Source organism: Podarcis liolepis, assembly GCF_965112155.1.
Source record: "Podarcis liolepis genome assembly, chromosome: Z".
Taxonomy (NCBI): domain Eukaryota; kingdom Metazoa; phylum Chordata; class Lepidosauria; order Squamata; family Lacertidae; genus Podarcis; species Podarcis liolepis.
Genome location: NC_139570.1, coordinates 33082093 through 33104310, shown reverse-complemented (window position 1 = coordinate 33104310; position 22218 = coordinate 33082093). Strand labels below are relative to the sequence as shown.

Genomic DNA, 22218 nt, shown 5'->3' with positions numbered 1-22218 from the left:
TCTTATCGCTTCCTGATTGCCGCCCTGGGCTCCTTTTATTAAATATAAATTTAAATAAATGAATAAAGCTATCTAATCATCTCTTCCCTGTCTCTTCTTCTGGCTACAAGTATAAACTGACCCCATCCACCTTTTCCTCGCTGGCCCTGATTTCAAGGCCACACAATATCCTTGTCCTCTTCCTCTCGGGACATGCTCCAGTGTGGTCAATACCCTACTTAAAACATGGAGTCCAAGTCCTGAATAATTTAAACCCAACAGTACAAATTAAGCAAATGTTATTTGGTCAGGTGCCATCAGATTTGATTTATGAGGCAGACACCTGAGCTGGTGTCATCTCATGGATCAGTCCAAGCTTTGCTTGTGAAGACACTCTGTGCCAAGGCCCATATGCCAGAGGATGACGCAGGAAGCCCCTTCAGTCTCTAGTGATCTTGGGGTGCTGAAACCCCAAGTTCTTTGAGGGGAAGAGTCAGTCAATAACCAAAACTTCAAGAGAAAGTATAGAAAGGAAAGGAAGGGAGCAGATAAAAGAAAGGATTGCATCACACAGTGCATCGTTAAACCATGGAAATTGCTTTTTCTGCAGAAGGCAGTGATGGCCACCAACTTGGATGGCTTTAAAAGAAAATTGGACAAATTCATGGAGTTTTAGTAGAAAGCTACCAGTAGATACTAGCCACAGTGGCTATGCTCTGTCTCCACAGCTGGAGGCAGCAATGCACCTGAATACCAGTTGCTGGAAATAACAGGAGGGAAGTTCTGTTATTCTGCTCAAATCCTGTTAGCTGGTTTCCCACAGGCAACTGTTCAGTCACCGTGAGAACAAGATGTTGGAGTAGATGGACCCAGTCCAGCAGGCTCGTCTTATATTCTTAAAGCTTACTCTCCCCCCCCCCCAGTCCAACTGAATGAGTATTTTGCAATTTGTCTTGCGATTCACATCTTTAGCAACTTTCCAACTGATCCAAATTTCTCATTTTGCTCTTAAACAGCACAAAGCCTGATCATCCGGAATGTTGCTAAAGATCTCACGAAACCCTCAGCTGCTTAGGCATTGCCTAGGGAGGGCTTATTCCAATCAACTGAAGCCATGGTCCTCAAAGCGAACAGGGACTAGGGAGGGCTAGATAGCTTTAAAAGAGGTTTAGACAAATTCACGGAGGAGAGGCCTGAGAATTATGTTCTTCCTCCACAGTTGGAAGAAGCAATGCTTCTGAATGCCAGTGGCTAGAAACTGCAGAAGGTGAGATAACTGCTGTGCTCAGGTTCTGCTTTTGGGCTTCCCATTGGGGACATCTGGTTGGCCATTGCGAGAACAGGATGCTGGCCTAGATGGGCCACTGGCCTGATCCAGCAGACTCTTCTTGTGTTCTTATGTTAAGGGAGGTACTGAAAACTTATTGTAGGGAGTTTTTCCCTCTCTTTTGCTGAGTTTGCTGGGGAGGGAAGGGGACGTATTGTCAAAAAGAAAGGGAATAGGAAGAATGGATTTTGTGTGTGGACCTTTGGGAAAGCAGGATGGTCATGCCCCATCGATATTTGCAAAGCCAGACCAAAGTAGGCACCTCCTAATTCAATTTTAAAATCTTGATAGAGAGCCACCTGTTCCCATTTAAAATTAATTGTCATTTTTTCATGTACTCAAAATGAAATGAAGACTTTCCCCGTCAGCTCTGCTTTATTCTGGGGGCTTCACTGCTCAGCCTACATGCTTCTGCCATATGTGGCTTGTTCCATTGCTGATGTAAGGACCAGCTGCTCTGAGAAAGGAAACATCCTCCGCGCAAAGCAGAGACATCTGCCAAGTGGGAAGAGGAGCATCACTAGATGGGCTTTAAGGATTTCAAAAACATCAAAACACGTCTTGATGTCCCTCTGCCAGTCCTCAGAGTGGCAGGTGGTTGGGTGGGAGGCAGGTTGGAAACAGAGCCCAAAGTTGCATGGAATAATCTCCAGTTTCATTTTGGGGTTACCAATTGCAATTTCAGAGGAGCAGAAATATTTATTGACAAGAAGGAAAGGGGGGAAAACAATTCACACGAATTCATGCAATGCTAGGCTGCATCAACAGAAGTCTAGTCTCCAAAACAAGGGGCGGAATAAGACTGCTGTATTCTGCCTTGGTCAGGCCCCACCTGGAGTCCTGTGTCCATCTCTGGGCACATTAGTTTAAGAAGGATATTGACAAGCTGGAACATGTGCAGAGGAAGGTGACTAAGATGATGAAGGGTCCAGAAACCAAGCCTTAGAAGGAATGGTTAAGGGAGCTGGGTATATTTAGCCTGAAGAACAGGAAACTGAGAGGAGCCGTGAGGGCAATCTTCAAATATATCGAGATCCATCCCATGGAAGACAGAACAAGCTTGTTTTCTCCAGTTCTGGAGGGTAGGACCCCAAACCAATGGATTCAAATGTAAAGAAAGGGGATTCTGACTAAAACTTAGGAATACAGTGGACGCTTGGGTTGTGAACGTGATCCGTGCGGGATGCACGTTCGCAACCCGCAGCATCCACAACCCGCAGTGGCGCGTCTGCACATGCATGGGTTGCAATTTGACACTTCTGCACAGGTGCAAAGCACATGCACTGCGCATGCACGACCACCAAAACCCGGAAGTAACCCGTTCGATACTTCTGGGTTTTGGCACAACCTGAAAAATGCAACCTGAAGAGTCTGTAACCCGAGGTATGACTGTAGCTTTCTGGGGGTGAGAGCCATTTGACAGTGGAATGAACTCCCTTGGGAGGTGGTGGACTCTCCTTCACTGGGGGGTTTTAACCGGAGGTTGGATGGCCTTCTGTCAGGCATGCTTTAGCTGTGACTCCTGCATTGGAGGGGGTTGAATGCTAGAATTCATTCTCTCAGGCTTTAGGGCTGCAGAGAAAAGTCTTTCTCAGCCATCAAATACCTGGGTAAAGAAAGTCCTGAAAGTCAATAATGTTGGAGACAGGCACACCTCACCAGGGAAGCCATGCCACAAGCAGTGGCGTAGCGTGGGGGGTGCAGGGGGGGCCAGCCGCACCGGGCGCAACATCTGAGGGTTAGGGTTAGGGGCGCAAATCCACGGGTTAGGGGGCGCAAATTACTTGCCTTGCCCCGGGTGCTGACAACCCATGCTACGCCACTGGCCACAAGTGAGGAATTTGCACTGAAAAGGCCCTGACAGGGGTTAAAGCCAGCTGGTTAGCACCCCAGTGGTCTCACCACCAACAATGCTATGTCTGTCAATCATAGGATATTATTGTTACAATTATTCAATTCAGGCTTGTGTGTGCATGATACAATTTTTATTGCATTGTGTTTTGTTATGTTTTATCATATATATATATATATTGTAAAGAACTTTTGAGACTTCCTTTTTTTATGTGCATTGCAATATGCAATAAATCAACTCAAAATCAAAGCCCTGTACACATGCGAATCACACACAGAGGTACAAGAAGGGGAAGATCTGGTTCTGCAGAAGTATTAATGTAAGCATCTAAAGACAAGCTGAGCATAAGCCATTCGTGTGATGCAGCAGTTACTAAAGCTAATGCAATCTTAAGGCTCTATTAACACAAGCGTCGTGTCCAGATCAAGAGAAGCCATAGTTTCATTCATATTTGGTGCTGGTCAGATTAGTCCTTGAGCTCTGCATCCAGGTGTGGGCACCACTTTTTTGACAAAGAATTGACATAGGAGCCTTTTCAGAGAGAATGCATAAACCATGATGTTTATGCAAAGGCTTTATTAAAGGGAAATCAATAGGCATCAAGAACCCAAAAGGGAGGTGCTGAAGCTCAGTGATGGAGCAGAACACCCCAGGTTCAATCCTCAACTGCCTCTCCAGGTAAGACTGTGAGAGATTCCTTGCCTGAAACCTGAAGAGTCCCGAGCTATGTGGATCCTGGGCAGTAGAAGTCAATTGCCTATGATGATTTATTTACAAATTTAATCATAAAATATTTATATACCACTATATCACAAAAATAATATATATCAAAACAGTTTACAATAGTAAAACTAAGACATAACAATACAATAAAAGCTTAACAAGCTAAAAACAAAAATGCTAAAAAATTTATTTTATATATTGTAAATAACTCTTCATTCCTTTATTCAGAATTATGAATATAGCCCTTTTTTCAGGTAAGAGCTGTAGCTCAATGGTAGAGCATCTGCTTTGCATGCAAACGGTCCTGGGTTCAATCCCCCAGTGGCATCTCCAGGTGGAGCTGGAAATGTCCCCTGTATGAAACCCTGGAGAGATGCTGCCAGTCAGTGTTGGAAGTACTGAAAGAGATGGACTGACAGGCCGACTCAAAACAAGGCAGCTTATGAACAAACAAACAAACAAACAAACTGCCTATACAATTATATTTATTTATACTCCATCTTTTTACCCAGACAGGCACTCAAGGTGGCTTACAGCTAAAATAAGAACAGTTAAAAACATGGGGGGGGGAATCATTAAAAATCAATTAAACATTAATGAAATTAAATCTATAGCTATATACACAGAGAAAGGGAGATAGCTATAGCTAAATAAATATAGAGAGACATATATACAGATATGATATATTTTTAAAAATACAGACCGACCCAATAAAAACAGCACAGCACCATCCACCTCATTAAAAGCAGTCAGTTCCCAAAAGTCGATTGGAACAAAAAGGTCTTTGCCTACTGGCAAAAATACCAGCAATAAAGGGAGCAAGCCTGGCTTCTCCAGGGAGGGCATTCCAGAGTCTGGGAACAGGTTGTTTATTTAGAATCATAAGGACTGGGATCTTAATATTGAGGGAGAATCATTAACTAAGTGGCAGAGCACCCGTTTTGCATGCAGAAGGTCCCACATTCAATTCCCAATGGCAACGCCAGGTAGGGCTGGGAGAAATTCCCTGCCTGAAACCCTGGACAGCCACTCCCAGTCCGTGTAGACAACCCTGAGCTAGGTGGACCAAAGTTCTGAATTGGCATAAGGCAACTTCCTTTGTTCCTATTTAATTCACCCCTTCTAACTGCGGCACCTCATTGGGGGGAGACTGCAATTCCAGTCTACTCTAGAAGGTGGCACCAGAGCCCAGCAATTCCTCAACATCTCTGGTGGCAGATGTGTGTCATCCCTCCTTTAAGGTCCTTTGTCTGCAAAGAGGACAAAAACTCTGAACATCTGGGTTTTGAGGGGAGGTTACTGTTTTTGTTTTGTCTTCTTGAGCAGGCCCCTGGAAAGAAAGAAAATGAATTATTATTCCGTGCTTTCTCCCTTCGCAGCAAAATATTGCACGTACTTCAGCAAATATTAGCCCCTACGGAGTTCATGGAGACTTACATAGGGAAACGGTAGTAGATAGGTAGCCGTGTTGGTATCTGAAGAAGTGTGCATGCACACGAAAGCTCATACCAAGAACTAACTTAGTTGGTCTTTAAGGTGCTATTGGAAGGAATTTTTTTATAGGGAAACGGGTGTAGGATTGCAGCCTTTTCTTCAGGTATCTGGGGAGTTGAAAACGAGTTTGGTATTGGCATTGAGGGACACTCTAAAGTGACATTTGGGGCTTCTGATCTTTAATGATTAATTCAATGGGGAAGCTTCATTTCACAGAATCATAGAGTTAGGAGGGACCCAGAGGGTCATCAACTCCAACCTAAAAATCCATCAAAAGAGTCAGTGGGTGCCTCACCAGGTAGCTGTAGTGTGTGTGTGTGTGTGTGTGTGTGTGTGTGTAAGGAAAATACCAGCCGGTCCTGTAACTCCCAGACCACCTTGTTTGAGGAACATAACTCAGTGGCAAAGCATCTGCTTTGCATGCAGAGAGCCCCAGGTTCAGTCCCCAGCAGCATCTCCAGACAGTCCCCTGCCTGAGACTCTGGAGAGCCAATGCTGCCAGTCAGTGTTGACAATACTGAGCTACATACTAGAGCTTTGTGTCTGACTCGGTATAATGCAGCTTCCTTTGTAAAAAGAACAGCAGGATTGCAGATCCTGAAGAGAACTCATGATCCAATACAGCTCATGATTAGACCAGATTGAATCATGTCAGTCTGTTTTGGAATCTGACTTTGGCAGAAACCTCTCCCATCCCTTATGTGGACTTTTGCATGACTGGGGTGTGTCACCAACTGTACAAAGGCAGGTGTCATGTCTGTGGCACTGCCCACTTTTTCCTCTGGCACCACCCATGACTTGCAGGAAGGGTCAATCACGAGGGGAAGTGGCCCTTGGGCTGAATCAAATGTTCATACCCGTTTGGAGAAATCAAGGTGCTTGCATGATCTTTGGTGACATTTTGCTTGGGCTCATTTCTTGGTCCAGTTATGGATTTTTGAATTTAAGGAACAGCAGATTTTAAAGTTGCTGAGGGTGGAATGATAGTTGCAGGGAGGGACGTGAACATCAGAAGAATCCTGCACCTGGATCAGGCCAGCACCCTGAGTGCAACAGACATTCTCCCTACCTGTGGTTCCCAGCAAGTAGAAGCATAGAATCACGGAGTTGGAAGGGGCCCTGAGGATCCTCTAGTCCACCCCCCTGCAATGCAAGGATAAGCAACTGTCCCATACAGGGATCAAACCTGTGACCTTGGCATTATCAGCACCATGCTCTAACCAACTGAGCTAGAGATGACCCCCCCCCAAGGTATACGGTCTCCAACAGTGGGGGTGTCTGGCTGCAGGATCAGCACAGAAGCCCATATGATCCACCAGGCTGTTCCTATAGTGGCAAAGCAGATGCCCCAATGGAATGCCCACCACAAGACAGACGTGAGCACAACAGAAGCTCTCCCCACCTGTGATTCCCAGCAACTGGTATTCAGAGGCATCCTGCCTCCAATGCTGGGAGCAGAACATATGAAGAGCCCTGAGCTGGATTAGGCCAAAGGGGGTCCATCTAGCCCAGCATCCTTTCCAGACAGTGGCCAACCAGATGCCCCAATGGAAAGGAGCCCACAAGCAGGATCTTAGTGTAACAGAAACTCTACAGTTGTTGTTCCCCATCATCTGGTATTTAGAGGTAGACTGTCCCTGGGCATGGAGGTTCTGCTAACCCAAGAGACTTCCATAAGAAAGGCCCTGCTGGATAAGGTCAGTGGCCCATCTGTTCCAGCATCCTATTCTCCCAGTGGCCAACCAGATGCTCATTATGGGAATGACCTAAGTGCTACAGCAACTCCCCTCACCTGCATCTCCTAGCAAGTGGTATTCAGAGGTAGAGTGTCCCTGAGCATGGAAGTTCTGCTATCACAATAGACTTCCATAAGAAAGGCCCTGCTATTAAAGGCCAATGGCCCATCCAGTCCAGCATCCTGTTCTTACAGTGGCCAACCAGGTACCCCACAAGCAGGACCTGTGTGCAACAACAACGCACTTCTGTGCTTTCCAGCAACTGGCATTCAGAAGCACTGCTGCCTCCTGATGCAAGGAAGTTGGATCGCTGCTGGATTTTTCTTTCTCCCCTTTCCCTTCCCGTTTGATCTGAGACAGTTCCTAGGCAGGATTTCTTCTCCGCGCCTTAGCAAGACGCGGTCCCCTCCTTTCTTTGCTGCTGGATGCCGCCAGGGGGCGTCAGCGAGCGTCAGAAAAGGCCGGGCGGGAAGAGGAGGGAGGGAGGGAGGGAGAAGAAGGTGGGCTGTGGAGGACGGCAGAGTAGAAGGATGCTTTAACACCAGCCTGCGCTTGCTGGGCACGGCGGCTCCTCCTACCCTCTCTCTCCGCCACCCGTTACATCCCCGCCCCGCTCGCCCAGGCAGAGCCAGCGCAAGAGGCGCAGGAACAGGGGATGCTTTTGCAGAGCGGGCGCCGTCCAGGTTTGCAAAGGCGAACAGAAGCAGAACCGCTAGCCTCCGCCCCTTGCGTCTCCGTCTCTTCAATCTCCTGCTTTTTTGCAGAGCTTCCTGACTGAACCGTCAGCCTGGTGCGACGCCCAGGAGCGGGTGAGGAGCGCCCAGGAAGCCTAGAGGGAGCTAAGAGGTGGTTGTAGTAGCCGCCGGGTAGGGACCAGGTTGCCAGGCGCCAGGGCGAGCGGGATGTGGCAGGGTTGGCCGGCTGGTTTGGGTGGCTGGTGGGCGGCGGAGCCCAGCCTGGCGCGAAGCATGGAGCCCGGCTCAGAATGAAGGCGGCGGCGGCCGGGCTGCCCGTCGAGGCGAGGAAGGGGCGAGTCAGAAGAGGAGGAAGGAGGTGGAGGCGCCCCCCGACGACGCGATGTCGGTGCCTTTGCTGAAGATCGGCGTGGTCCTCAGCACCATGGCCATGATTACCAACTGGATGTCCCAGACTTTGCCGTCCCTGGTAGGGCTCAACACCACCAAGCTGACTGCAGCCTCCGGGGGCACCTTGGACAGGAGCACTGGGGTGAGTTGCCCCTTTCTTTGACAGGGGATGGGCTTGGGAGAGGGCGGGGAGGAAGGAGCAGCAGAGGAACATGGACCCTTAGTCCATCGAGCTCAGTAGTGTCCACACTGACTGGCAGCTGTGGCTCTCTCCAGGGCTTCAGGCAGAGGACCTTTGCAATTGAATCTGGGACCTTCTGCATGCAAAGCAAATGCTCTACCCATTAAGAAATAGCTGCTCCTGGTGAATGTAGGAAGCTGCCTTATCAGACCCTTGGGCCATCTAGCTCAGCAGTGCCCAGACTGGCAGCAGTAGCTCTCCAGGGTTTCAAGCAGGGGATTGGACCTGGGACCTTCTGCATGCAAAGTAGATGTTCTTCCACTGATTAACCTCAAGAGCTAGTCAGATCCCTGGTCCCTCTAGCCCAGTCCTGCCTGAACTAACTAGAAGAGGTTGTCCCAGGTTTCTGGCAGGGACATTCCCAGTCCTGTCTGAAGAGGCCGTTGCAGGGTCAAACATGGGAACTTTTGCATGCTAAGCAAGCGCTGTCACTAAGCTACAATGGCCTTTCCCCAAATGGGTGGGTTCTTGCAGAACTGGGAGCCTCCAAACTCTCTCCTCCTAGGAGACACACCTTTAGGAGGGCAGGGTGGGTACTGGCTAGCTGGCTGGAAGTGTGTAGATCACCTTCTGCCACCTGTGGTCAACTTGGCAGGCATCTACCCAATAGGGAAGGTTACATACACAGAGACAGACACACACACAGACAGACATATTGCATCCAATCCATCAGAGTCTTTTTAGCAGGTGGGTTGGAGAGGGGCATATATCTTGTGTCCCTTCCTCTCTTTCTAACTTAAAATAGTGTCTGTGTATGCTTGTGTGTGTGTGAAATCATCCACCCTATAATCAAAGTTGTCTTAAAATACTAACTTTGCTTATAGGGTGGATGGTTTCACACACACAAACTCACACACACCCCATTTAGTCGCCTCCCACCACCTAAATCCCCCCTCTGTAGATTATCAGATGCAAATTTTGTACAAAGGCTTGCCATTGCAGGCCTCACTGCTTTGAGTCCTTAGCAATGCCCTGACCACCAGCAGTCCTGCCTGCAGTTAGACATTTTGGCTTTCAAATACTTCAGCTCTCTTTCCTCCTCATCTAGTCCTTGGGTGTCTTAAGACTGGGAAGTGGCTGAGGATCCTCTTTAAAAAAGAAAAAAGAAAAAGCAAGCAGTGTTTCTGGGGGGGGGGCTCTGCCCTCTCCTCTCCTCTCCATCCCATCCATCAGAGTCAGAGGGAGGAGAATGTGGTACCCAATTTTTGCATCTGTCCACACATATGACCTGGTGCAGCACTCTCTAAATGATGGGATGGTTTGCATACCATCCAAGGACTGAAACATCAAGTGAGGTCTTGGAATACCTGAATATGCTTCCACCCATCAAACAATGCAGAAATCCCCCATTTTCAGCACCCTTTTCAGCACCCTTCACAAACTACAGTTCCCAGGATCATCCAAGGAAGGACTATGCTTTAAATGCATAGCAGGTATTCAGTCATGCACAATGCTGACCCAACCCCATTGCATGCAGAGTTTCATTCATACTTCTTTCAAGAAATGGCTTGTTCACCTTCATGTGTGAGCAGGTTTTGGGGTGAGATTTGGAAGTGTACTGTGCAGCAGGACAGTGAGCGAGCCTCAAAGAAAGAGAGCTTGCATCAGGGTCCCAGTCCTGTGCATGCTTATATGTCCCATATAAAGATAAAATTGGTGTGTGGAAAGATGGGTTGAGTGGTGATTGTGATTGGTGGGGAGCATTGAAATACCCACTCTAAGGGGAATCCTCTTAGTGCTGGTCTAACAAGTGGACTTAATGCAGCGGGTTTGGAGTCTGTGATGTGCTTTGCTGGTGGGGGGGAGAGCACTTTGTGGCTGAGAGCATGAACCCCCCCATAATCCGTCTCCCTAATTGTAAGCCCAGTGAACTGTGGCTGACCATGTTCATTCTCCTCCTTCCTGTTTATCAATCTCTTGTCCTGTGCAATGTCAAAATTGTGGTGGGTTTTTTATAGCCACCTTATGATGTTGTGCAAGAAAACAGTGTACAGGTGGAGAAGTGTGATGGGCCCACCAGTTCCTACCTGTCTCCTCCTCCATGACCACCATTCCCTTCCCTTCCCACACACCCACACCCACCCCACCCCACACACCCCAAAAAGAGGCATGAAGGATATAGGAAGGAGCGGCCTTGATTTATGCAGCAATTCATTTTATTTTTTCATCTTCCAAACGGGAGGTAGTTTTTGTCCAGGAATTAAGATGGCAGGGTGCAGTTGACTCTGGATTAAGCCCCATCGAAAACAGTGAGACGTCCTTCTGAGCAAACAGATGCTCAGATTTCTGCTGCAAATCACGCTGTTCATTGCAATATGGGGAGTGTGTGTGTGTTGCTCAAAAATGATTGCTGACTAGGTCAATTACTGTGTGTATAGGGGGTGAAACACAAGATTTATAAAGCAGCTGTAAATCTTTGTGTGTGTGGAGGGAGTAAAAACAACAACAACCAACAACACCATGTCCTGTATTTGCTATTAAAACACAGGCTCTTTAAGGGATTAGAGCAAATGAAATTGAAAGAAGCAAGCTGTAGCGTGCGCAGAAAAGTGCGGCCAAATTGATGAAAGGTCTGGAAACCAAGCCTTATGAACAATGGTTGAGGGAGTTTGGGATGTTTAGCCTGGAAAAGAGGAGAGGGAGAGGGGATATGGTAGCCAGTTTCAAACACCTGAATGCCTGTCACATGAATGGTGGAGCAAGCTTGTTTTCTATTGCTCCAGAGGGCAGGACCCAAATCAATGGATTCAAGTGAAAAGAAGGGCGATTCCAACTAGACATTAGGAAGAACTTTCCAACAGTAAGGTCCATTCGACCGTGGAACGGACTTCCGTGGAAAGTGGTGGACTTCTTCACTGGAGATTTCCAAACAGAGGCTGGATGGCCACCTGTCAGGCATTATTTAGTTGTGATTCCTGCATTGCAGAGGGTTGGGCTGGATTACCCTTCCAATTCTACAGTTCTACAATTCTATGAAACCAATATGCTTTTGGGAATATTCCCTGTTGCTGAGGCTGATGTGCCATTTTTACAGTGGATGTCTCAGCTGAGCAGGGAAGATTAATGATCTATTCAGGGTCAGGAAGAGGAGAGGGAAGAATCTGCTACCCAAACTCTTTTCAGACTGTTCCCTCCACACTCTTCAGATGAAATCCCACCCCCCGAAGAAATTGCTCGGTTGTGATCATTATGGCTATGATTTAAGGTGTCGTTTTGTTAGCCAGTTTCCTGGATTTAGGTTATTTTAGAAAGCAGAAGTCTAATGTGGCTGGAGAAGGGTCTGATATCTTTTCAAGGTGTGGTTTTGGTAATCTGCAAAAGCTCTTGCATATGTGAGCTCCTGGATTTGAAAAGTATTTTTATTATTAATAATAATTAGGTATAATTAGGTGTATCCCACCTTTCCTCCAAGCAACTCAAAGTGTATAGTTTCCTGCCTATTTTATCCTTGCAACAACCCTGTGAAGTAAGTTGGGCTGAGAGTAAGTGACTGGTGTAAGAGCTTCCTGACTGAGCTGGGGGTTTGAACCTTGGACTCCCAGATGCTAGTCCAACCCTCTAACCACTATGCCATGCAAGCTCTATTAAGATACTGTCTTCCTATTTCCAGGTGAGAAAGACAAAGGGGAGTTTGAGAGAATGTGACTCTTTGGAATCAGTGCCAAAAGGGTGTGTGTGTTGTTACTGAGGCAGGATAATGTTGTGATGGGGGTGGAAGGGGTGTGTTGGTATGGGAAGGGGAGACAGTGTGTGAAAGCAGAAGACATCCGAGGGTCCCAGAAGCTGGGTTAGGGATGGTTTTGCTATGATTCCTGCATTGCAGGAGGTTGGACTAGATGAGTCTTTGGGGTCTCTTCCAACTCTACAATTATATGATCCAGTGATCCCTGACCATCAACCATGCTGGCTGTCGGGGCTGGTGAGAGCTTAGTTTATTTATTTCAAAAAATGTATATACTGCTTGGTTGTATAAAACCTCAATGTAGTCCAACAACCTCTGGAAGGCACCAAGCTGGAGTCAACTCTGGCTGGCAGCAGCTCTTCGGGTAAGGGAATGCAGAATCTGGGGTCTCAGTCCTCTGTCCCCTTGTCTGAAACATACAGATTAAATGTGGAAGGAACTATTTTCATTTGTAGGATTTTTTCCCCCTTCTCCTCCTTCTCCTTCCCCACCCCCCACTTTGGTGAAACAGACTGACCATAAAGATGCTTTTAAAGTGGTTAATTATTTACAGAGCTACAAAAATAGTCCCTAGAGCCATTCTCTGGAACTCCAAGTACCTGGAAAATTTGGACAAGATGTTTCTCTGTCCATTCTAAAAGAATCACAGTAAACAGTAATATGCATGATTGCAAATGGAAAGGTGGGAGTTGCCCAGTTTATCTGAGCATTGGGTTCTAAGCGACCTGGTTCATACCCTCCTACATTTCTCTAATGAAATAGGGATGTCCTATTCCAGTAGTAGTAGTAGTAGTACCCCAGACATCTGACTGGGTTGCCGCAGCCACTCTGGCTGGCTTCCAACATACAGTGGTACCTTGGGTTACATACACTTCAGGTTACATACGCTTCAGGTTACAGACTCCGCTAACCCAGAAATAATGCTTCAGGTTAAGAACTTTGCTTCAGGATGAGAACAGAAATCGTGCTCTGGCGGTGCGGCGGCAGCAGGAGGCCCCATTAGCTAAAGTGGTGCTTCAGGTTAAGAACAGTTTCAGGTTAAGTACGGACCTCCGGAACGAATTAAGTACAGTGGTGCCCCACAAGGCGAATGCCTTGCAAGACGGAAAACTCGCTAGACGAAAGAGTTTTCCGTTTTGGAGGTGCTTTGCAAAATGAATTTCCTATGGGCTTGCTTCGCAAGACGACAATGCCTTGCGAGTTCCTGCGGGTTTTTTCCCTTTCCCCCCCTTTTTCTAAGCCGCTAAGCCGCTTATCAGCTGATCTGATCAGCAGATAAGCTGCTAAAAGCCGCTAAAAGCCGCTAATAGCACTAGTAGCGCTAATCCGCTAATCCGTCAATGGGCTTGCTTCGCAAGACGAAAAAACCGCTAGACGAAGAGAATCACAGAACGGATTCTTTTCGTCTTGCGAGGCACCACTCTACTTAACCCGAGGTACCACTGAATAATAATAATAATAATAATAATACATTAAACATAAAAACTTCCCTATGCAGGGTTGCTTTCAGGTATCTTCTAAAGGTTGTATAGTTACTTGTCTCCTTGGCTTGGGGGTCACAAAACTCCATACCTTCCAACATTTCTCCAATGAAAATAGCGAGATGAGCACCGCAACCCCAGAGTCGGTCGTGACTGGACCTAATGGTCAGGGGTCCCTTTACCTTTACCTTTTAAGGAAAAGCAGGACATTCTGGGATTAAATCAGAAACTGGGGTGGCTTCTGTAAATCCAAGACTGTCCCTAGAAAATAGGGACACTTGGGGGGGGGGGTCCTGCAGGTTTCACACTGATATCAATTGGCCAATGTTAGTCACAAGTGTTGATTTTAATAGGCCAGCCCCAAGTATGACTAATGCAGGATACAACTTCATGGAGGAGAGGGCTATCAGTGGCTACTGCTTTCACAGTCAGAGGTGGTGCTTCTGAATACCAATTGTTAGAAGCTGCAGGTGGGGAGAGGGCTGCTGCACTCAAGCCATGCTTGTGGGCTTCCCATCTGGTTGGCCACTGTGAGAACAGGAAGCTGGACTAGATGGGCTCCCTTTGGAGCCAAGGTCTTCTTAAGGAGGTCTGTTGTGACAGCAGAACCTCCATACCAGATGATGGGGAATAACAATTGAAGAGTTCCTTGTTTTGCACTGCTTTTCCATGCGGGCGCAAAGAGGGAGATTCAGGGCATGACGCAGATCCCACCACCTTCAAAGTTAAGTGATGTGACTTGATTTCTCAGCATCCCTCCTAATCTCTCTCATGCTCAGATTAAAGGGGTGGAATAACTGCCCTGGGTTTCTGCAGATGAAGGATGGATAACATAGAAGATAGATAGATGATAGATGATAGATAGATAGATAGATAGATAGATAGATAGATAGAGATAGATATAGATGATAGATAGATTTCATGGTGGGTCCAAGCATCAAGGAGTTCCAGTGTGTGCTGGAGGGGGACACTTTTTTGGTTCTTGGGACCTTGCAGTTTACTCTCTATTCAAGAGGAATCGTCCTCACACAACCTTCAGATCAAAACATCACAGTAAAAAGGCAGATTTTTTAATGATGGCTATGCCCTGCCTCTACAGATGGAAGCAGTAAATGCTTCTGAATGCCTGTTACTGGAAACTGCAGGAAGGGAGAGGGCTCTTGTGCCCGGGTCCTTCTTTTGGGGTTCTCATAATGGGCATCTGGTTGGCCTCTGTGAGAACAGGAGGCTGGACTAGGTGGACTAGATGGCGTGCACCAGCTACAGAGCTCTTCTACCTCCACTGTTGGAGGCAGTGTGTCCATGAATACCAGTTGCTGCAAACCACAGGGCTCTTGCACCCAAATACTTCTTTCAGGCTTCCCAGGAGAGGCATGTGGTTGCAGCAGCGTGGCATGGGTTGCCACGAGAGCCAAGCGGGGCCTGCCCACCAAATCAAGGGGGAGCCTGGCTGGCCAATGCAGCTCTTGGTGGACAAATCCCCCTAATTCCCTCAGAGAGGAGGGCCAGGCCAGTCTGCACTGGGGTCTTCCCTTCCCAACTCCACCTGTGCCCACTCACTGTGGGCCTGGGCTGCTCCCGCTGCTGTCTAGGGAGCGCAGTCTGCTGAGCGAAGAGCAAGAGCCTCTGTGGTTGGCAGCCTCTGCTGGGGTCGCAGTGGTGAGGACAGGCTGGGCTCTAGGGCTCAGAGACCCCTTGCAGGCAGGCAAGCTGGCAGGTATGGAAGCCCGGAGAGCCAGGGATGAGGTCTGCCAGAACCTACATGGAAGGCAGCAGCAGCCCCTGATGGGCTGCTCTGTCGCCTTTGCAGGATTGGACAGGAATCCTAACAGAAGCTGTAGGGGTGCCTGGTTGTATGCTCGGGGCCATGGCCCCCCGGTCTCCCCCATGCTATGCCACTGTCTGGTTGTCCAGTATGAGAACACAATGCTAGACTACGTGGCCCCCCTTTGGTCTGATCCAGCAGAGCTCCTCTTATGTTCTTAAATTCTTGGCAATGTTAGATGTGGAGATTGATGGGTCTGTGTTGGGCAAGGAGGGACCTCAGAAGCCCCCCCTCTCCAGCTTGAAGCATTGTGAGGCTCTAAACATTACTTCTCCCATGAGTTCACTTAAAGGTAAAGGTAAAGGACCCCTGACAGCTAAGTCCAGTCACGAACAACTCTGGGGTTGCGGCGCTCATCTCACTTTACTGGCCGAGGGAGCCGATGTTGAGTTCACTTAGCTGGTCTTAAATGAGTGACAGCCACACACCCAAAGCCACACATCCCACCATCAGCTGCAAGACAGGGACAAGAAAGAATTCTGGCCTACCCAATGGTGTTGCATGAGCAAGCAGTGCCTGGGGCTGGAGCCGTGGCACCGCAGCCAACCCCATCAGAGCAACTCTGCCCCACCCTGGAGCCAAGCAGGGGCACAGTGTGCCCACCAACACAGAGGGGAGCCTGGCCAGATGAGGTAGCATTTGGCTGGCATGAAGCAGGTGCCCCCACGCTGGGACCCCCAGCATGGCCTGTCCTAGTGCTCTGCTCCACGAACATGGTTCCACCAACATCAGGAGAGGAGCACTGGACCGGGCTGTGGGGGGGTTGCCTGCATGGGGGGGGGGGCTGCTTTGCACCACCTCAAAAATCTGTGTCCGGGGCAATGGCCCCTCTGGCATCCCCACCTGGGCCCACTTTACAGGATTGTTGTATAGATTACTGAGATGATATCTGTACTCTGAACACTGTAGTTACTAAACATTTTACTAAACATTTTAAAAGTATCATCGTTTGCATTAATTGTCACTCACAACATGAAATAAACAGAATACAAAATTCAAAATAACACCAAAAGTATAAAAAGAACATAATGGACTAAAGCTGTCCATCCTGTAATAAAATAAAAAAGGACGAACCTTACCCCACCTGGCTGAAAAAATGTGGTGGTGGTGTTTTAATCTCCACAGTAGAAGCTGGTAATAATGGTGACATGCATTCTTCTCTATGGCAAGCCCTCCTTATGGAACAGAGTGGTAACAGGGGAACGAGACCTTTCAGAGATGGCTTCAGAAATCCAGGGTCAGGGAGAAATTCAGAGTCAGGGAACCACCACTGAAAAGGCCCTGCTCCTTCCATAAGAACTTGTTTCTCTTCTTCCTCCTCCTTCTCCCTCCTTTTTCAATCTTTGATCCATTTCCTTATCTTATCAGTCCTCCCCTTTCTACTTTCCATCTAGCTCCCTATTGTCTGTCTCTCCGGTATGGGGGGAGGATGGGGGGAGGGCTATCCCTCATGCATCTACCCGCATTGCCAGTTCCCCACAAGCATTTGTAGGCTGCTGTGGGAACAGAATGCTAGGCTAGATGGCCCATTGGCCTGATCCAGCAGGCTTTTCTTATGTTCCTATGGACCCTATGGAACCTCCAAGTCCACAGACAGTTCCTAGGTTCTGTGGGATATTTGGCACCTGTGAGGACGCTGGCCTTGATGGGCCCCTTTTGGCCTGACCCACCTCTCAGGTTCTTATTCTGTGTTCTCTTATGCTTCCTTCCCCTATTCCAAACCAGGTGTTGCCTACCAACCCAGAAGAAAGTTGGCAGGTCTACAGTTCTGCTCAGGACAGCGAAGGGCGGTGTATATGCACAGTGGTGGCCCCCCAACAGACAATGTGCTCGCGCGACGCCAGGACGAAGCAACTGCGGCAGCTATTAGAAAAGGTAACCAGGTGTCCCAGGAAGACCAGAGGGTGGGAGGGCCTAGTGGCTACTCTGGGATGCAAACGGAGCTGAGCTTAACTACTGCATAACCAAGTATGGATTTGAGATAAAGATTGCCCAATTGCTCTCTTGTTTTTTGGGGGGAGGGGGGAGGAGTGAATATTTGTAACAGAACTTCCGCTTGAATGTGTGTGTTTCCCTATGCTTGCCTTGCCCCACAACTACAACCTCTAATGAATTTTGGTGATAGGTTAATCATCTAAAGTTTTAAGTTGATTAATTGGTGGAACTTGCTTTTTTTAAAAAAAAAAACAACAACCACAGCAGGGGGTTATGTCCTTCTACCGAGAAGTGAGGCTACAGGGAACCAGACAGAAGGCCTTCTCGGTAGTGGCACCCGCCCTGTGGAACGCCCTCCCATCAGATGTCAAAGAGATAAATAATTACCTGACATTCAGAAGACATCTTAAGGCAGCCCTGTTCAGGGAAGTTTTTAATATGTAACGCTGTACTGTTTTTAACACTGATTGGGAGCCGCCCAGAGTGGCTGGGGAAACTCAGCCAGATGGGTGGGGTATAAATAATAAATTATTATTATTATTATTATTATTATTATTATTATTATTATTACCTTCCACCAACCTACTGCTATAATCTTTAATGAACTTCAGTAGTAGATTAATCTTGCTTTTACATGCAAGTCCCCCTTTCTGAACACAATGCATCCTGTTCGCTAGGCAAGCATTCACATCATGAGCTGATTATTTCCCTTATTTCCCGTGGGAACATTTCTCATCCGGGATCTGTCCCTGCCACTCTCCATAGTTTCTGCCTGGAATTGGCTGCTGTTGACCAGCAACGCAAAAACAAGTAAGGGAGTGGGCAAACTCCAGCTGCTCAAATATGTGAATCAGCTGCGCCTGGAGCGTGGTTTCAGGGTAATTCTTTATGTTCGGGTAACTGAATTGCAGATAATTAGTCTTCTGATAGTGGGACCTGCATGTATTTTTAAAGGGTTGTGTCTCCCATCGTTACTTCACTCCAGAAATGCAATATTTAATGAACTTTAGTGGTAGGTTAATCAACTCAACTTTAGTTGATTAACTGGTGGGGCTGAAAGTTGGGAACTTGTTCCTTTAAAAAAAAAAAGGTCTGTTATTATTATATTAGGAAATAGAAAAACTGGTAATGAGTTCCAGCTGAGTCATCCTGAATGTCACCCAACAACACCCTTCAGTGTATAAAATGTCAGTTATTTGCAATTTTATTTCATTTGAACCAACTGATTGAGAAAAAGGCAGTTGGTAAAATGGCTAAAATGTTTAATCTTTGCATAAGGTTCACAGTTCACAATTTTGAAATTCTTGCTTTCGATCAGTAGAATTATGTTGGTTTGAGAACTCGGACACATAATACCAAGTCCAGTTGTATGGGTGAAAACCTGGGTAATTAGGAAATTTTGAGCAAAAAAATGCATAAAATCACACACACACACACACACACACACCCTTCTCCAGTTCTGAACTGTGATATCTTTATAGAGGAGCTGGCTTTCTCCCTTCTGCAGGTACCTTTTATGAGATATAACCCTTCCACGGTCAAACTCTAAATACAAATGCATGTCTGCTGCCAAACCCTGCCAAATTTCAAATATAGCAATTGCACGTCATGGGGTTCTTCTCACATTTTAAATACCTGAGCACCCAGGAGCATCTACCTAGGGAGAATATCTGACATTTAAAAACTTGCAGGGGAAACTTACTGGGAAGAGCAAATTTTGTTCTGGCTGTGGAAGGGATCAATTAATTTGCTTTCATTAATTCGCTATGCTTGGATGTTACGGTGCTGAAAGCCGCAGGAAAAAAATATTTTTGAAAGCTTGAGGCACTCTGATGCATTCTTGTTAATTAAAACCGTGAAAAGATCAAAGCCTTGGGTGTTGTCCCAAATAAATCAGCAACAGGAGTGGGTGAGTATTACTATCATCATCACATTGCCAATTGGCATGGTTTGCATTACTCTCCATTCACAGAACGCTTTAACATTTTCAAAGAGCCAGTCGGCCCAATTCCCCCCCCCCCATATATATATATAAAAAAAACCATAGGAAGGAAGCAAAATTAAAATGGAGCACCATGCTGTTGCCTCTCTCCTCCTGAAAAGCTCGAGTAAGATGACAGCATGGCCCACATCAAATGCTAGCCAAAAAGAAAAGGAGTTGTGATATGTAGCGATGTATATTTTACACCAACACTCACGTGATCTGATTTTAATAGCCTGCAGGGCAGAGAGATCAGAAGAATCTTATTAAGGGATATAATCTTGGGATCTAGGGATTCTTTGCTTAATGGTTTCCACTGATCATGCATAAATTCTTATGAAATGACATCTTTTCTGCCCCCCTCACTTTAAATTAATTGGATTCTTGTGGGTGATACCATTATCCCTGGCATTTGGAAGACTATCTGCCAGGATTTGATTAATATTTCCATATCTATATATCTATCTATTTTACCTCCAACTCTGGAAGTAAATCTTAGCTGGTCCAGAATTTCTGGATCTACACTTCTGAATCCTTGCATAGGTTCAAGATGAAGTCCACTTGAGCTGCTGGTTCCCAAAAAAATTCTAGCCGCCGACTCCTTTCTTCCATAAACTCATCCCCTGTGCCCCCTACCATACCCTACAAAAAAGAAAAATTCAGAATAGCAATCTGCATGAACCACTAAGGAAGATAATAACAATGAAATTCAAAGCAGACTCCATGAATTGCACACCTATTCAAAATCCGATTAAAAGTATTTAGTTTAATTAATTCAACAAAATTGGTGAACTTGATCTGTTGATATCAGCTTTTTAAAGTCTGGTAGTCATTTACCCCTCCAGCACGTCACTGCCAACCTCTTGCCTCTTAATGCATCCCAGGTAATCCCATCTCCCCACAGTGTGTGATACTGCCTACTTTGGGGACCATTGATTTAAATGAACACTCCATTTCTGACTGTGGACAGCCATTTACTTCTGGGAGGTTATGTCCTTCCACTGACAATGGCCTCCAAATGATATTCAGAGGTATAGTTCTCCTGAGCATGGAGGTTCCATTGAATGGTTAGAGTTCGTAGCCACCCAGCAGGCCAAATCCTCTGTGAAGAAAGGTGGACTCTTGTAACTTTTGTATTACGAAAAATCACACCATACTTCATGGAGACATTTTAAGCAGCAGTGCTAGCATAGCTTAACCCCTGGGAAGGGAAAGCAAGCTTAACTATGAATGATCAAAGATGGACTAGCCTTAGAGTGGGGGCTTGTACTATACTTCCAGAGGGGGAATTATCCTCCCAGGAGACTGGCGTTTGACAGAGGTGATCCCATAGCTGAAGGCATTTCGAAGGATAATATGGTGCCTTCTCCCCATCCCATTGGCAAGAAGTGATGGATCCCATGCACAGAAAATGGATCCTCCCTTTCTCATAACAATAGAACTTGTGGATATCCAACGAAGTTGGGTGTTGAAAGATTCAGGACAGATAAAATGAAGTCCTTCTTCATGCAATGCATAGCTAAACTATGGAACTCATTCCCGCAGGAGGCAGTGAAGGCCACCAACCTAGATGACTTTAAAAGAGGGTTAGACAAATGCATGGAGGAGAAGTCTATCAATGGCTACTAGACACAAAGTGCTATGCTCTGCCTCCATATTCAGAGGCAGCAGTGGGAATCTGGTTGGCCACTGTGAGCACAGGATGATGGACTAGATAGGTCATTGGCCTGACCTAGCAGGGCTCTTCCTGTGGAGGCCTATTATGATAGTAGAACCTCCATGCCCAGGAACAGTCTACCTCTGAATACCAGATACTGGGGCTTAAGTACCGAAGGATACTATTGCACTCAGGCCCTGCTTGAGGGCTTCTCATTGTGGCATCTGGTTGACCCCTCTGGGAACAGGATGCTAGACCAAACGGGCCTACTTTGGCCTGATCCAGCAAGCTCTTTTGACGTTCTTGTGTTGATTTCCTTATGCTATTTCCACATCACCATTTTTGCTTTTAAAGAACAGAATTGGGACACTTGTTCATCAGCCTCCCACACAGAGAGAACTGCAAAAAAGAGGAAAAGGAAAATCTAATTATGTTTGGAGAGGTTGAAAGTATAACATACTATTAGTGGATTGTTATAGCAAGGCAGTTCTGTAACAAATGGAAATGAAGGTGGTTAAACACACACACACACACACACACACACACACACACACACACACACACACACTTGATTCAAACATAGAAAGAGAATCTCCTAGAGTGGCTTTTCACAATATTTTAAATAGAAAGTTGACATTTCTATGAAGGGGTGTAACCCTCTGCTTTTTGCAAAGCATGAAGGCTGCATACAGAACTGGGTTAAATGAACATTAAAAGTATTCCTGGGCTCATTGTTGCTCAATGTCTTTGTAAACAACTTGGATGAAGGTATTGAGGGAATGCTCATCCAATTTGCAGATATCACCAAACTGGGAGGGGTACTCAATGCTGCAGAAGTCAGAATTGGGATTCAAGATGGCCTTAACAGATTGGAGAACTGGGTCAAATCTTACAAAGTAACATTTGATAGGGACAAATGTCAGGTTCTACACTTAGGCAGGAAGAACCAGCTGCACAAATATAAGATGGGGGTGCCAGTAGTACATGTGAAAAGGATCTAGGGGTATTAGTAGATAACAAGCTTCACATGAGTCAACAGTGTGATGCAGCAGCAAAAATAAAAAATAAAAATGAATGCTATCCCAGGCTGCATCAAAAGAAGCCTAGTGTCTTGACCACGGGAAATAATAGTACCTCTCTATTCTGCCTCGGTCAGACCACACCTGGAATACTCTGTCCAGTTCTGGGCACCACAATTTAAGAAAGCTATTGACAAGCCA

General features: G+C 46.6%; 1 protein-coding gene across 2 annotated transcripts in view; it reads left to right on the top strand.

Annotated features, from left to right (window-relative positions):
• OLFM1 (olfactomedin 1) overlaps positions 1-22218 on the top strand; it is a 49301-nt gene that overhangs the window by 13343 nt on the left and 13740 nt on the right. The window contains exons 1-2 of one of the 2 annotated variants that reach the window (XM_083485225.1): positions 7572-8338; positions 17151-17300. In XM_083485225.1, coding sequence (XP_083341351.1) covers positions 8189-8338; positions 17151-17300 — 300 coding nt within the window. In that variant the 5' untranslated portion in view covers positions 7572-8188. Of the gene's footprint in view, positions 1-7571; positions 8339-17150; positions 17301-22218 lie in introns of those variants that run through there. The other variant, XM_083485226.1, reaches the window with a different exon arrangement.